General features: G+C 38.9%; 1 protein-coding gene across 5 annotated transcripts in view; it reads right to left on the bottom strand.

Annotated features, from left to right (window-relative positions):
* The window catches only part of NAV2 (neuron navigator 2), a 397,581-nt gene that overhangs the window by 96,071 nt on the left and 284,601 nt on the right, over positions 1–16,909 (bottom strand). For all 5 annotated transcript variants that reach the window (XM_082761145.1, XM_082761144.1, XM_082761146.1 and 2 more), the window contains 4 exons: positions 13,384–14,482; positions 10,341–10,453; positions 6,943–7,051; positions 4,797–5,186 (listed from right to left, as the gene is read on the bottom strand). In XM_082761145.1, coding sequence (XP_082617271.1) covers positions 4,797–5,186; positions 6,943–7,051; positions 10,341–10,453; positions 13,384–14,482 — 1,711 coding nt within the window. The remainder of the gene's footprint in view (positions 1–4,796; positions 5,187–6,942; positions 7,052–10,340; positions 10,454–13,383; positions 14,483–16,909) is intronic.

The raw sequence follows: 16,909 nt of genomic DNA, 5'->3' as shown, positions 1-16,909 counted from the left end.
GTCAGAAAAGACTACAGCTAACATTCAATCAGGGTACCAGGAGAACAAGTTCTTGCTCAGCTGCTCTGGCCTTCCAGCTAGCCACACGTTGCCTGCAGCACCAACCACTTCTACTGCAGAGAGATTAGGAGGAAATGGTTTCTCTTAACTACTGCTACCAACAGCAAATTTCATTAGCAGCAAAATGCATCGTCCTTTCTTCTAAAACCTTAAACCCAAGCAAAGATCTGTTATGCCACATGAGCTTGACATATGGAAAATATGTTATCACCATTTGACGGATACATAATATAATATCAAGCAACTGAGGCACAAGAATGCTGCAAATGTCCAACACATTATTCAACATTTGGTGGAATCAATCGTCAATTTCCGCTCTTCATATTGAACTCTTTGTTGCTTCCTAATGGATACAACTACTAAATTTCAGCCTCTGAATTTTACAGAACTGTTTGAATGATGATTTTGGCCCCTGTCAGTCTAGAGTAGACAGGCCTCTGAACCACCAAGATGATTTCTAGCTCAGCTTTTGTGAGGTAAAGCCACCCTACAGTGGCCTGTTCTCCCTTTTAATTTCCCTTCATCTATATTCCATGTTCATTTGCTTGTAGTGCTTGCAGGAATATCCCTGTGGAGCATAAAGGCTTGAATAAACAAGAAGGAATGAAAATCCCATGAGCATCATGCACACAAACACATTATGCAGTTGTGGAAACAGGGGTCTGTAATGGGAACGTATCAGCCCCAAAGCATCAAACAAATGGGGAGATTAGTGAAATGGTAAAAAGGCTGGGCTACAATGTTCTCTCACCCACAACAGCAGCTGCACCTGAGGGAGGTCAGGGCAAGGAGAATTTCATAGGGCCCCTTAGCATCGTGTGCAGGCTGAGCCCTTCTGTCCTCAGCTAATAGCTGAAGGAACAGTTCACTGCTAGGCTTAATAAGTGAGGTATCAGAGCCGCTCAGTAACATTTCTAAATGCAACACACTCAGAAGAGTTATTTTAAATGGTCTGTGCACCAGCCTCAGCAGCTGAATCAGATAATCCTGATGTTTCTATATGTCAGAAAACCGAACCAGACTTGAGGCCTACCTCATCCTCCGGACCGCAGCTTCGTAACACGTACCTCCAACGTCCTGTCAGCAGCAGCTCTTTTGCCCCTCGAGGCAGCAGCGAGGCCTTCCCCGAGGCAGGTGCTGCCTCCAGGTACACGTGCAAGACTGCTCACATCCCCTTTGCCTCCAAGTGTAGGCCCTAGAGTGCTCGAGCTGTAAAACTACCACATCTACGTTTTTCTGGAAACGACGTTTCCATACAAAATTGTTTTGACAAGCGCTGTTTGCCAACCACAAGCCATTTGCTGAGAAAATGTGTGACAAGCAATAATCAATATATCCACTCTGTTAATACTGCAGAGAAATCTGCACTTTAGGGTAAAGAAAGCAAGGTCAGAGGATTAATTAAATTAAAAGAAAACAAATTTTAGAGGCCTTTCTGACCAACAGCTCTGTTGTTCCATTCCAAGGACAGATAAAAAGGAAACAAACCCTGTATCTCATTAGAGACAACAGAGGGGAAAAAAGACAGAACACATGTTTAAGTAGCTACAGGGAGACTGCAGTGGACAAAACCTTTTGAACCAACCCTCCAGAAAGGACTGAGTTAAACTCCCCTTCTGGAATTAGTGTTTAACTATCTGAAGTGGGCAGGTGAAACAGTTCTGGGCTTTGTGCTTTCCCTTTCTGATGAGGCTAGGGAGCCCCGAGATCAGCCTGCTGCAGAACCAAGCAAGGTGTATGCTTACTTCCCTCCTTGCACAAATGCTAGTCCTGTTGCTTTGCCATTCTGTCCATATTTTAGCTTCTAAATTAAGACCGCGTCTCACCTTTGATCCACCACCTAAAGACCTTCTTAGTTTTAAGAGAGATTTTCTGCCTGTTTGGAAAAGATACTCTTTCGAACCCTATGAAATCAACCCTAATGTATGCCAGAGCTCTGCTTGAGCAGACTTACTAAAGGAGGCCAAATGAAACTTCCCATGACCCAGTACATTTCAGAGAAAGCATCAGGATTATAGGGCTAAAATAGTTTATCTTGGCTATTGGATTTATTTTGGCTGTAACAAATATTTTGGCTTCCTTCCCTATCAGTTTGCCAATGAAAACACAGATCCAAGGTTTTCAGACTACAGCACTGAAGCAATTCTGAAAATGACAAAGTGAAACATATACCAGCTAATAAAGAGCTATTCATGATATAAATGCCCTCTTGTGCTGTTTTCTGCATACTGTAACTCAGCTTCTGAAAATATTGGACATGTTTGCCCTAACACTGATCTCAGAGATTCATTCCACAGCAAGTCACACTGATGCTTTCTTCACGAGCAACCTCTCTGATGTTGAAGTAGTGTATTTTTCCTCTCCCACAAAGACACAGTGCTACCCTATTTTTATTACTGTGGATAACCCGAAGATAACTCATGGAACAGGCTACCAAAACATCTGTTTATACTGCATAATTCAGCATTATTAGGTGTCAGTGAGATTCACCAAAGGTAACACCCTCATCTTTTAGACAGAAAGTTTATCTCTCTCAATTGATTTGGGGATTATATCCAACGCTGTTATTGCAATTCAATCCTGCAGTAGTCCCTTGTCAAGAAACGTGCACATACGATTACTCTCCACAGACAATTTAACCCCAGCGTTGTGAGGCTGCTTTTAGGAATGCTCCCTTTAAATGCTCACCAGTGCAACAATGAGAAGCTCTCCAAACTGCCCAAACTTCAAGCACTACTGACAATCTGAAAATGAAGCTGAGTCTTTCCAACTATGGATTGACCTATAATACAGATTTTGCCCTTGGAACTTAGTCAGTGATTACAGTAATGGTCTATAAATAAATAAACTAACCCACATTATTTAGCAGCATAGGCTTTTGCAGCTGAAGGCAACAGCTATTGAAAAGAAAAAGGTATTTGTACACACAGCCATTCTTGTCCTGCGAACTTCACATTGAGATTATCGTTTATCAATCTGTGGCTAGTTGTATAAGACAAAACTGGAAAATTATCTACCCTCTTCAAAAACTAGTGGGAAATAAGAGTCTAGTACTCTGATTCATATTCTTTCTCTATCAGTTAAAGATGTTCTAATGTTTAAAGCAAGGGGTGAGTTGCTTTTGAGCATGACTGTTCTGCTAAATGTTATATTCACCAACTGTTGGCATTTAACGCTCTGCTTTGATACGTTGCTTCAGTGATAGAGGTACTAACTGGCAGAAACATGTTATTACGTTACGAGTCCCTTATAACCTGAATCTAAATCATTCTTGTATTTGCAGACTTTGTAGACGTCCATTTTACACTCTACAGAATGACCAAGTAGTCACAGAAAAGGAAATGATGGACAGAGATGAGTGAAGCCACAGATTTCTCTGGAAATATCATTCATAACAGCTTTCTTATTATTCTCTTTCCCTCAACCTGGAATCTGAACTTTATACACTGACTGAAGTGTCAGTCTTGACTGGGGCTCCTATAGCATATGAACAGCGGATGCCCGAGATGACACAATTCTTCCAGGGATGCTTCTTAGTTCATCCTTGGTGTTTTACAGAAACCATGTAGCTACTCAGAATTTATTTGCATTTTGAGACCAAAATTACAGCCACAAGTTTGAATAAAACTCACATACCAGAGGAAGAGCAATCGCTGTTACTACAATAAACATCACAAAACTCAGGTTGATTTATTTTATAAAAACAAACCATTTTAGCTATACAATGTGTTTTTAATGTAGTAACAGTTACAGCAGCAGTGAAATAGTTTTTTTTTCCACTGGCTTCTGTACTATAACGCTTCTTGAAATAAGAACTAAAAACTGAGTCTGACTTTTCAATTTGAAAACATTGACAGATTCAGAAAGGACAGAATGCAGGCAGGTTTCTGGTTGCTTCCCGCTTAAATTAGTGACAATGAAGCAGCTGGATTCCAGCTTTCTGTTTCAAGAAGAGGCACTAAGTCTTCCAAATAAGTCAATGCAACAATCAGTGGCACTTCAGAAAAGAAAATAAAAGCATGCAAGGTGGCTAGAGAGGGAAAAGGCTACCACAAAAGTAAATATGCCATCTACACCTCCAAGATCATTTTTAAATTTAGCGTAATGCTGTATTTAACCTAAGAAATGATAACTAAACTTCCTAGAATTAATTGAATACTGACTTTGCACCAAAAAACAAATGTTTTTTTTCCAGTCAAAGCAAACATTAAATGTTGTCATAAAACCTTGATAATAATTTTCTCAGTTCATACTTCTGCACATTCACTTGCTCATTAGACTATTTTGCATGTACACCTTTTTTTGCCTTATTTTACCCTACAAAACGAGGTGTATACTAATTTCAGTCGCATGAACTTTCTCCTTAAATGTTCTGTCCCCAAAAGGATTCAGTAAGAGTGAAGAAAATGCCCCACTCTCTCCATCTTGTGGTTGTAAATAAGCGTTGCAACGTGTCATACTTGGCACAATGACCCTGATTCGGGAAAACACTTAATGATGTGCACATCTTTATATCCAGGAGTATTATATATAATTTTAAACATGCACTTAAATCGTGTCGTTAGATTGCACTGACTAAATTAACTGTTGTAAATATGCTGTCCCTCTAAATGCTTATTAAATCCATCTTTGTGGTTGTTTTATTTATTTTTCAAATAGTCACAGGGAACGCAGTCTCATTTAACACAACGCAAAAATCACATGTAGTACTTAAGAACAGAAGTAAAGGCACTTACCCACTTGTGATGTCGTCAGTCCTGATATTCTTGCCCAGAACATCTCCATCGCTCATATAGCCGGTGGCATCCATGGTGATGCCTTCCAGATCTATTTCGTCACTCCCCTTGTCTGAGATGTCCACATGGCAGACATTACTACCGCGGGTAGCTAGCTGTCTCCGTAAAGGTGCTGAATACATGTAACGTCCTGACTCCGTGTTAATGAAGCGGCTGGCGTTCCCTCTTGGAGGATACCCATTTCCCATTGATGGAGCATCACCTGCCTGCAGGCGGGGGCTGGACTGCCCCAGTCTCCACGATAAAGGGGTCGGTCGTCCCGTCAAGCTGAGAATGCTGCGACCACTTATCTCGGTAGTGACATTGGTGTCAAATGTAGTTTCCAACGTGCTAAAACAAACAAAAAAAATCATGTAATTAAATATGGAGTGGTCTATGGAGCATGAGCCTTCAGGTAATGTTACACAAAAACTGCAGGATGCTATGGTCTGAACACTTGCTAAATCTAAAATAAGTAACAGCACAAACAGAAATCACTTGCTACAAAGCTTTGAGAGGTTGGTCCACCCTCCAACACCGTTCTTAATAACAATTTTGCACCCTGGCCACCTAGTGTTCAAAGTATATGACAGAAGACTTAAGGAATTTTTTAATGCATTATCCATAGTATCCAAGTGTAATTTTTTCACATTCAGTCACATATAACCCTATTTTACCATGGTTTTGCCACTCTAGGGAAGAGAGTACAATATTAAGCTGACTAAAGGAACACTGACTCACGTACTGTTTTTCAGATACATTTTCTTTTTTTGACTGCATTCATGACAAAGTCCTAATACTCTGAGGATGCATCCAGCATCAAGGTAAGAGTTATATCTACAGTGAGGAAAGGGCTAAATGAAGAAATAAGAAGAAAAGCAAGACTAATTTAATTTTCGAAGTATATTTTACGTATTAGTGAACTGAATACATTTTTCTGAATATTGATAATGTTTACATAGAACTCTGGTTATGAAAGCATTTCACATCAGTCTACAAATACAGTTTTTGACAAGCACCACTATATTAAATCTTCTGTTTGCATCTCTGAGCGAGTGAATATGTTGCATACCTTTGAAGAGTAATACTACTATGGTCTACATGTCTTTTTCCTAATCCATACCTACAAATTCTCTTACTTACATGAACTCCACTTTTTCGTTCCCACTCAACTAACAGCGTTACATTTTTATTATTATTACTGTGGATATTTTTAAAACAAGCAACATTACACTATTTCCAATATAGCGTTAAGTAAACATTGCAAAAACCTAAGTGTCCTATGGTTATAGGAATTAAATTCTAACAAGTTATCACATTCATTAAAAAATGAAAAGAGAAATAGATACATTGGGAGTTTATCTTTGCAAGCTCCGTCTCAATTTGAGATACAAAGCCAAAGCACAAAGTGTTCATCCAATGAACTCAGGCAGGGCTGAAGTCCGTAAGGCACCAAGTACTGCATAGGACCCTGACCTCATTAGGAGCCAGCATCTTACTGTCCCAAGACTTCAGCTCAACACTGAAAAGATTCAAGAAGTCACAGAATGTTTAAATGTATTAACAATCTCTGTTTATTTAAAACATACTTTAAATATTGATGGAGATTTCTAAACACTGCTTAAAAAAAAAGTTATATACATGGATGACTAATAATATCAGAAAAATTGTTTGTCCAAAGATAGGTCAGGAATTCAAGTTATGCACTTTTTCAAGTGGGTCAGGCACAGTTCACCTGCTTGTTTAAACAAAATATTACACACTGGGGTAAAAGTGATGTGATGCATTGAAGTTGTTCAAGGATAAGATGAAGAAACATTTTAAACAGTAACCTGTGTTCAAACATCACCTAGGGCATTTAACTAGCACTGCTTATTCTCCACCTTTGCTTTTATATACAACCTGCCACCATCAGTTCCTCATCCTAAAGCTGATAATCCATAAGCAGTGAACACAGTTCAAAATCCATGCTTTAAAGGTCAAGTGAAAGATCAGTATCTTCCACTGACAGCGTTAATCTTTTTTCAAGGATGCAACTTGGCTAGATCTAACAGATGCAAAGGACACAATGATTTGCATTTTCTCACAAATAAAGGTGTGCTATTACCTGTGAGTGACCTGGGTTCCCCGTAGACTGGACATTGTTTCCTCTAAGTTCTGTCGAAGATCGGCAATGTTTTTCACAGTTCGTAATCGTCGAGTTTCTGGATCCTCTCCTAAAGGAAAAATAAGCCATTAGAAAGGACAAAGTAGGAAACAGCACAAAACCAAACTGTTATCTTTGCCTGAATCTGTCTCAAATATGGTTTTCTGACACATAACGCTCTAAACTGGTTATGATACAGATACCATTCACCTACAGCAGGCAGTGCCATTGAAGCAGACGGACAGAATCAGTTCTGTGTTGTTAACTTCACAGGCTTCCTTTGCACCAGATGTTTCTGTACTGTCATTTCCCCATATGGCCCAATTTAAATCCTGGTTAACTTTCAACCTCATTAGAAAATGTACTCCACCAATACCATCATTTCCCTCCCCTACATTGACACAGTTAACATTAACCTGACACAGCCAGATTCTCCAATGTTGCATTTTCACTCGAACAACTTTTTCCCATTCCAAATACCTCTCATTCTACAGCCACAGCTTTCCAGTGACCTAAATTCTGTTGACTGTGTGCTCCACGCTGAATGACTTTTTGGGTTAAAAAGCTGAAGATTTTGCTTGTCCTCATCACAACAGAGTTATCATTACATAAATGGGTTAGATGACACAAAGCTGGGGGATGAGTTTTACTTTCCTTGGCATTTAGAAACTACATTCTTCAAATAACTTGTTCTAAAACATATTTTTATCCTGCTCTTTAACTCCAAAATAAGAGTTTATACATATGAAAAAATCCTCCTAGTGTCTCAGCATAATTTATTTTATTTGCTCTCAGCTCTCAATTAAGAAATGCTTTGGTTGCTAACTCAGATGAGCTTTATGTAGTTAAATCTTCTAAGAGGTTGAAGAGAAGTGACTTCTGATTTCTAGTAGTGGCAACAGTCTGTAAGCTGAATGCTTAAACCAAAAACCTCCCAAAAGCCATCTGAAAATTTTTGGTGGTCATAGAAGGGAAAGATTTCATTTTAAAGGGTTTATAGCTCACAACTTCAGGAAATATTACTGCAAATTTAAAACTTCTTACACTTTGTATTAGCCGTCTCTGCACAAGTAATGCATTTTTAAGCTGCCAAGATACTGTTAATCCATATAGTAGCTAGTTTACATGGCCATCTACGTATTACACACATCAGAAGTGTTAAGGAACTGATAAATTAGCTTTTAACTTTCTGCCATTGGAGCTTCCCACATTCTTCGCTTTAAACTTCACATTGCTGAACGATGCTGGATTGCAAAGGCCAAGTCACATAGTCCTACTTGCAGAGCAGTGTAACACAAATCAGTTACCAAAGTGTTAGAGTCCTGACTACAAGGAACTACCAAGGGAGGGAAGATAGATTTTTACGCTTACATACTCACCAGCCTTTCTGAGACAAACAACAATGGCTCAGTTAGTGTCCACGTGAGCATTTTTTATGGGCCTCTACTCCCTAGGAAATAACCTAACAATAAATTCCACTTAGGCCAAATGATCAAATAATTATGATCTGGCTGGATTGGAAATAGCCATCTAACAAGATAGATTCCTTTAGCCACCGGGTCTCTGGACAGAAAACATTTTCTACACTCATGGACCTACAAATCATTGCCGTAAAGAACATAAAATATTTATAGGCCTTTAGCCTAGCAAAGGTCAGAGTGCTCTTTTACAGATCATTTCTCTCACAGATAAAAAGACAGAGTAATTGACTTCTTAAGTGAACGTACATGAGACTCCGTGCAGGTAAATTAATTTCTACTGAGATCACTTATCTAAATTGATATCAATTTTTAACTTAAATGATGTTCAATTACTTAAACTATAGACAGACATTGGATAGTGTCACTAAAACTTAATTATCAAAACACTTAGCTCTTCATAATAGGGAACATCCTTAAACTACTCAGCTTCCAGTTTTCCCTACCTGTACTCTTTTGTTTTATATATGCTTTTAAATTGAAAGTACCAACAGCTCCTACACAGGGCAAGAAGGAATTGGTTACTTATTTATTCTTATTTATTTGGGTTGAGAGACCATTTTGTTTTGCTTGCTCATTTTCCCCTAAAGACTCCTTTATTAACTGCTGCTGTCTGTGGAGTTTGGCTACGCACAGCTGGCTTTTCCATCTTCCACTGCTTGAGGTTGTCATGTCATCTGCCATTTTTGGATCCCTAACTTACATACTCTACTTGAATATGTGTTTACGTAACATCTGTCATCAAAGACTAAAGACCTTCTGTGATCTATAAACATTTCCCAGTTTACAAGGTGAAATAGACTTAGGCTAGGCAATACAATGATTAAGAGGTAATATTAAAAAAGCCTAAGAAGCTGGACACCGTGTTTCATACTTCAAACTGGCTCACTTATTTAGGTAAGAAACTTAAACATTCTCAAGGATTTTATCCCTTGTGCCATTTATTTGTCTATTTATTTTTTAATACACCTATACACATTCACTGATGCATTTCTGCAGCCATTTTCCTCACCAATGACTCTGCATATGCTGATGACAAAGGTGAGAAGCATGCACAGGTATAAACATAGTGCTGACAGAATATGTAATGCAATATGCAATTAATCCAGTTGTGAAACTTGCAGCCACATGACTTTCCAAGCAAGATAAAGAGCTTCAAAACTCACATTAAACTGGAGGATACCAAGACTAACAAGATGAAAAAAAATTTGGGATATTCTATTGATGAGACTTTGATGACTTTTAAAGTCATTCTATTGATGACTTAAAAATACCGTTTAGACTCATAATAGAGGACAGTTGTTAAAAATTACTTTGTTATCATGGGTAAGCTTAAAAATTATTCCTAAAAAAAATTATTCCTATCAAATACTTCCTACGGTAGCAGTAATTCTAGGTAAGTGTACAAAATACTTTCTAACTTTGATTGCTATATTGTAATCATTCTATATGATTACTAGTATTCTAGTCACAATTTGTGCATGCTAGACACAGTAAACTGAAGTTGGATTTTGGTCTCTTATTGCTGCAAACATCACTTTTGGAATTGATCAGATTCACTTGAGTGAATGTCAAGACTCCTCAAAATCTATAAAGAAATCAAAAAGTCAAGAAGATTAAGTTAATGTCTTCTGTAAGCACTGAAGCAAAAGCTAAAAAAAAAAAAAAAAAAAAAAAGCTTGTTTATTTGTGAATACTAAAGGTTTTCATTTATAGCTTAATCCTAAACAGTGCTGCATATGTCCCAGAAGACATTAAGCACCCAGAATACCTAATGATTTCAAAAAATATAGGGAACACACCACTACACCATTTCAAACTTGCTTTAGCCCATTCTTACTTAACTGAAAAAGAGTTATTAAGTTATCTTGCAAGACATACCTGAGAGGTCTTCAAGAGCAGGCTGTCCAGTTTTGACATAAAGAGCAGAATCCATGCTGACCCCTCCTGTGCTGGCCTCGGCTGTTACGTTCCCTTCATTGTCTGTCTGTGATCTGAATAGCAAAACAAAACAGAGATGTGCAGTCACTCTCCATCAAAAGTATCTCAAGTATAGCAACTAGACAATTGCACCTGCCATCAGCCACTCTGTCCCTCTCTCCAGAATAGACCAGCAGACTGATTTTACATAATTTATTAGTCCCATGTTGAACTACGTCCTAGAAATGGAAGCAAGCACTCAGCTGTAAAAAAAATAAAAAATTCATAGTCATACATAGGCTTCACAGCTCCTCAGATATGGACGGTCCTAAGAAACTTGGATTTCCAGATAAATTTTAATTATCAGTAACATAACTTGTTATGACTAATCTGATCCTCTCTAATAATCTGTTTTACATAAGCACAAAACAGGTAGCGTGTGACAGCATGTTACGCTCCTGCTGATTTCTCTTCAGTAACTGGTAACGACACTCGTTTTTGTTTTAAAATAAATGCCTGGGTAACGCCAACTTCAAATACCAATTTTATCTGACATGGTGGCTGTTGCGTAATAAAAAGTGATATGGTGAGAATCTGTTGTCAGATTTAAGTAATGCATCTTGGGTCATTTAATTTTACTAGTTGTGCTGTGTTTTGCTCATATAGGCACATCCGCAAGCAGCTGGAAGCTCTCCTGCCAGAAGGATAAGAGAAGGCACAGCAGGCAATTACTACTAAAATACTCTTAATTTCAGTTGACCTTATGCAAAACGTAGAAAGTTGTCATATCTTTTGCTAAAAATTAACCAAACAAGAAGTCTATTGGCAGCTGAAAAGTTTAGATTAAAGCAGCCTTAACTGATAGCTGAGAAAAACTGAGATTATAGTTTCCATGTACAACTACAGCTATGGCACTTTGTACTCATTTTCCTTCCTCACAACTTATGCCAAGCTGCAGATCTACGTTAAGAAATCCACCATAGCTGTGAATACAGGGACAGGGAAGTTAGCTGAGACAGCGAAGGCCTCCACAGTTAGCAGCCAGGATTCCCAGGTTCAGTCTTCAACAACCCATTCATATGGCAGAATCACAGAGTAACAAGGATGTAACTACCTCCCTGCAACTGCATTTTGCAGATTACTAAAAAAAGCATCTGAATACTACATTGATATCAATATAATTTCATTTTCCTCTTTCTTTTTGAAAGCCAGCAAGATTATACAGTTAGGCTTTTTTCCTCAAATGCTGTAATGTAAAGACTATTTTTTCAATTTCTCAGCATTTACTCCGGATGCCAATATGTAGTTTAATTCCTGTTTTTCTTTTCTTTTTTTTTTTTTTTTTGAAAAGGTCAAATAAATATTGCCTAGAGTTTATCAGAATGTTTGGATTATGAAAAACATATGGTTTGCACCTGCTTTACACTTCACATGATCTTATCTATATTCAATTTACCTAAGATGGACACCAAGAAGAGTGCTTTTTTACTTTACCTATTGATAAGATGTTGTAGCGATAAACGTAACTAGCCAGAGCATCATAAACATATTTTTTGCAGATTACGAGGGATAAACAATAAAGCAATCAGTTTGTAACCACAAAAATATATTTAATTCTAGATTACAACTGTACAGCTGCACTGGCAATTTTCACCTCTAAACACATTTCAAAAACCTGACATTACTAGAACCCATCAGCTAAAGAAGCGGTACTAATGGTGATGTGTATAGACAAAAGCAAGAGTAAGAAAAATCCAAAACGTGTAATATAGATACAAGTTTTAGGGTAATTTTTTCCAACTGGTTCATTTTCATGCAACTACATAAGAGAAAGACACCTGGCATTTTATTCTATAGACACGGAGATAACACTTAAGGGATGAGAAGACTCGAGGGTCATTCTTCCCATTTTGCCTTCCTACATACATAGGCCTGAGCAATCATTTTGCATCCCTCTCTTTCAGGTTCATTTCACTCTTATTTAAAAATTTAATTTCACTTTAAAAAAAAAAAGCATGTCAACCATTCTTACACTACAACCGCCAAGAGGCCAAAGGGAAAAAGCATGTAGCATAACTGAACCATTACAGAAAGGAGTGACAAAGATGGCCAAAAGGGTATGAACATCTCTTGAAGTAGCAACTAGGCAGGCTAAAACAGATCCATCTTAAGGGATGGAGGGATGTGATAGAGGCCTACAAAATCATGAGCAGCGTGAAGATGGCTAAGACAGAACAACTGCTTTCAGTCTCTTCCTATGAAGGAATTAAGGGTTGTCAAAGGAAACTAGGAGATAGCTGTCAAAAACAAAACCTAAGTATCAGACTCAAGAATTTCTTCTGTCACCGACAGGTTTGAGAACATATTTTCAGAAAGCTTCTTTATTCTCTTCCTTCTAATTACTCTTCCCAGCGTGTCCTCTATTGCCACTGTCACACAGCAGATGCTGGACTAGATGGAGGTTAGCTGTCACCCCATACAGCTGCTCTTATGCTGATCTAAACTGAGGTTAGTGCAAGCATACAAGAGCAGACCTTCTGCCTGGCCTTACCTATGCTAAGGGATTTTTCTTCCAATTTCTCATTACTGCTTACAACAAGGCAGCTCCACCATCGTTAGCCACACTTAAGAGAATGAGTTTATCCATGTAATAAGTTGGTCTTGTTACTACCTTTAAAGCTGTGATGCATAAAATACACTTAACCCATGTGGTACAAAATACAGGCAAGCACAGTAGTTGGTCAAGTTGCACTCTGTCATTAACTGTTAGCAGAGTCAGAAAATAGCAATTATTCACATCCCTGTTAGGACTTATACACTTCAGTCTGACTGCCTTTGACAACAGTTTTTGTGTAACCGTGAATCGTTTATTCTCTCAAAACAATAAACCTTAACGCAATGTGGCATTTGTATTGCCACCTCACCACCATGAAAGAGCGTCCAAAATCAATCTTCCTACAGAAACGTCACGTTCCAAAGAGTTTAGCTGAGCAGTTAACCATACCTGTACATGAACGGAGCTACTGTGGCAGTGTTCGGGTGGCTGTATTGCTGTTGGGGATGAGGTAGCTGAACACTCACAGTATTGCTTCCTGTCGTGTGTGTCGTAGCGGCTGGTCCATTGACAGACTGGCTGCTGTTGCTGCTGTTGAGGCCTCCTATACCTTTTCCTTCGGAAGAGGCTAAGCTCGAAGAGGAACTGGAATTCCTGCTGTCTAGCTGAGACTTCTGATGCGAGAGCCCTGAGCCAGGTTTCCCGCTGCGGCTTCTCTCGCTTTCTTTTGCAGAAACTGGGGCACTTGAGGATTTCCCTGTGGTGTTTTTCATTCCTGGTTTTGGTATTCCACTGTGCGAAGGGGCAGAGGCCTCCTTCTTGGCACTATTCAGCTTTCCTCCTTTAGGGATAAAGCTTGCGATCTTTGAGGACTTTTTTGGCATCTCTGTTGTTGCTAGTGCTGTCTGTTCTTCTTTTGGTTCCTCTTTCACGTCCAGCTTTTCAGTGATAGATGTTCTTTTTGCAACGTCTTTACTTTTATCCTTTTCCTTCTCTTTCTGTTTCTCCTTATCCTTCTCATTACCCTTGGGAGAACTTTTCTTATTAGTCAGTGCCCGGCTAAAAGTCCTTTGTGCAATTCCCTTGAGTGCAATTTTGGGACTACTGGACATTGATCCCGGATTGTTCACATTCTGATTTGTGGCATCAATCTCCTCGCTTTCCTCAAAGCTGGGAAGCGTCTCTAGCTTTTCACAACTGTTGTCCCGAGACCCTGAACACTCGAGCGTTGTCCCTCCTGCTTTGGAGCCTCCTTTGCTGTTGAAGAGTTTCAATTTTTCAAGCATGGATTTTTGACCATTGGGAGTCGTTTTGATAATCTCTGATGGTGGCTTTGGAGGCTCCGGTACCGGCTGCTTTACGGATAACATGGAAGACGTAGCTGTGTGCTTAGCACTGAGGGACTTGCTGCGCCAAGGTTTAATAGCAGAGCTGGGCTGAGGGATGGCTGATGAGTTATTGCAACTAACAGTACTGCTGCAGCTTTGAACTGAGGATGATACATTTTCATTCATTCCTGTGGGCTGGAAGGCTGTACTGTCTGCAGGCTCTGGAAAAAAAAAAAAAGAAAAAAAGAAAAACAACGATAAAAAAACACATGCACAAGAAAATACAGTAGTGCCTGGTATTAAAGCTGGTCTCAGATTCTTTCTGTAATAAAACATTAGGGACTTACATTAGCAACATTAAAAAGATAAACACATCTCACTATTTTAAACATCAGTATCACTTAATGAAAATAAAAGCCAGTTGTCTTTTCCTATCCTCCTATCCAGCTGAACAGCAGCAAGCTCCTACTATGTAATTTACATTTACTTGCTCTTTAAAGGAAAGAAGAAAAAAAAAGAAAAAGCAATCTTCCTCCAGTTCAGACCAAAATGTGTTTTTTGCAATGTGTTCTCCCTTATTAGGTTCATAATACTTTTTCATTAGCAAAAACACAGCACTATTTTCTAACTAAGGGTTCTCTCTGCTTTTGGCAAAATTTTTGCTGTCCGAGTTAAATTCTTAGAAAAACCTCAAATATAAAAAAATGCAAGAGTAAGGCAAAAAAATAAATCTGGAGCTCTTTCAGTTAAGGAGAAGAGATCATTATATGCAAAAAGGTAGAAGAAAACTCCATACACAAAAGCAAAACCAATTGTGCCCTTATGCAATGAACCCAAATTATATATTACCACACATCTTAATCCAGCTGTAAGAGAAACTAGTGGCAGTAATTGTACAGCCCTCCCCCTCAGAGAGAGGGAATCTCAGTTAGTTGCTTTTAATGTTATTTGTTCTTTGTAAGAAATTAGCGTAGAGCTTAAAGAAAGCTTGAAAAATCACACTCACCTACCAGTGGCCACTTCTCTTCTGAAGTTTCTCTTTGCTGAGTTTCCTTTCTGGAGACGTTACTCTCTCAATTATCACAAATATGTTTTCTGTTAAACTGCTCATGTTTCCAATTAACTTTTGTCATCTATGTCTGTTTGCCTGCCCAGCAGCCTGCTGGGGATTAACGGCTCTTACCTATATTTCTCTGCCCTCTAGCAATAAAGTAAACTGTGTATAGAGCTGCATTTTTTTAATTCAAAAATCAACAGCGGTTGAGAGCGTGCGTTTTCGGCAGCAGGAGCAGCCCAGTGAATTCAGTCCTGTAAATCATGAACCGCTGCAACCACACAGGGACTGTTTTACTTCACTTTCAGCTGCTCACTGAAGATACGGCTCTGTTAACCTCCCTCCTCTGATCCAAACCAGATCTACTAAAGATTTAAAGCACATACATCTTCATGACTTAATGTAGAATCGGGTTTCTAAGAGTACTAGGAATTCCTTAATAATAAACTCAGTCATTTCACAGGGTTATGGACAAAGCAGGAATTAATGATACTTTACAAAAATATTACTGGAGTTGGAAGATTTCCAGGACTGTTATTAACCAGTAACTATTACGTTGGCTGGTCTTGCTAGTCCTTTTCCTAAGTCAAACTAGCCACGTGGAGATGGCAAAAAGCATCTGCCAGTTTACAGACACATCGTGCTTCTTTCACGATACTGCCAGCCTGCTGACTTCAAGGGTATTACTCTTGGTTTAGTCCAGCACAGAAAGAAAAACCAAGCCCCAGACATCCCAAACAGCGATGACACTTGCTCTGCTCGAACCTGCTAAATTCAATCAGACGGATCAAGGAGGGCTGAGCAAGTAATAGTGCAGGAGTCACACTGCCTGCCAGCGCAGGGAGGGCAGTGACCCAACGTCACTGTGCCCTGCCCACAAACAGGAGGAAGGCAAGGTCAGAGCTACTATATAAGCTGTTGGAAATATTACTCCCTCAGCTTTTAGATGCTCTGCACCATTGCTTTTACCCTGATGCTTTTGACAGTACACTGCTGCTTTTTTTATTATTATTTTTTATTTCCAGATGTCCTCCTACCTATCATCATCTACTTCTGATTGCAACGCCGCTCTGCTCTCCTTTTGTGATGTCCAAACAAGCAAGCCTTTGTCTCAGCCTGCATTCCACAGAAGACACTCAACAATGCAACAAAAGCTTCACAGAACTCCCAATTGTGCGTCATTTGCAAATAATTTGTATAGCTTCATCTAATGAATAAATAAATAAAAGTAATTGCCCATTTCAATACCTGGGTGCTTCCACAGAAACAGATTCATAGTCCTTCCAAAACTAAGTCCCTAGTCCATTCCAGCCTAATAAAGTTGAGCAAATCTTGACATAAAGCATACCCATGCCCATAAATCAACAGATCTGTCTGTGATTCATGGACGTACACAGGCCAAATTTAGAATTGCATCCAGGGATGAACCTAATGTATAAATCAAGACAAGCAGCAAACCCTTTACTTTCTTAGAGAAAACAAGGAGTAATAGGGCAATTGACTGGGACAATATAAGGGTGATGCATGGAAATTCATTGATAAAGGAGCCACCTACAAAGTAGTGCTTATTACTTTATAAACACCTAGAGAATAC

Source organism: Aythya marila, assembly GCF_965140915.1.
Source record: "Aythya marila genome assembly, chromosome: 5".
NCBI classification, from domain to species: domain Eukaryota; kingdom Metazoa; phylum Chordata; class Aves; order Anseriformes; family Anatidae; genus Aythya; species Aythya marila.
This window is presented reverse-complemented; position numbering and strand designations above follow the sequence as displayed.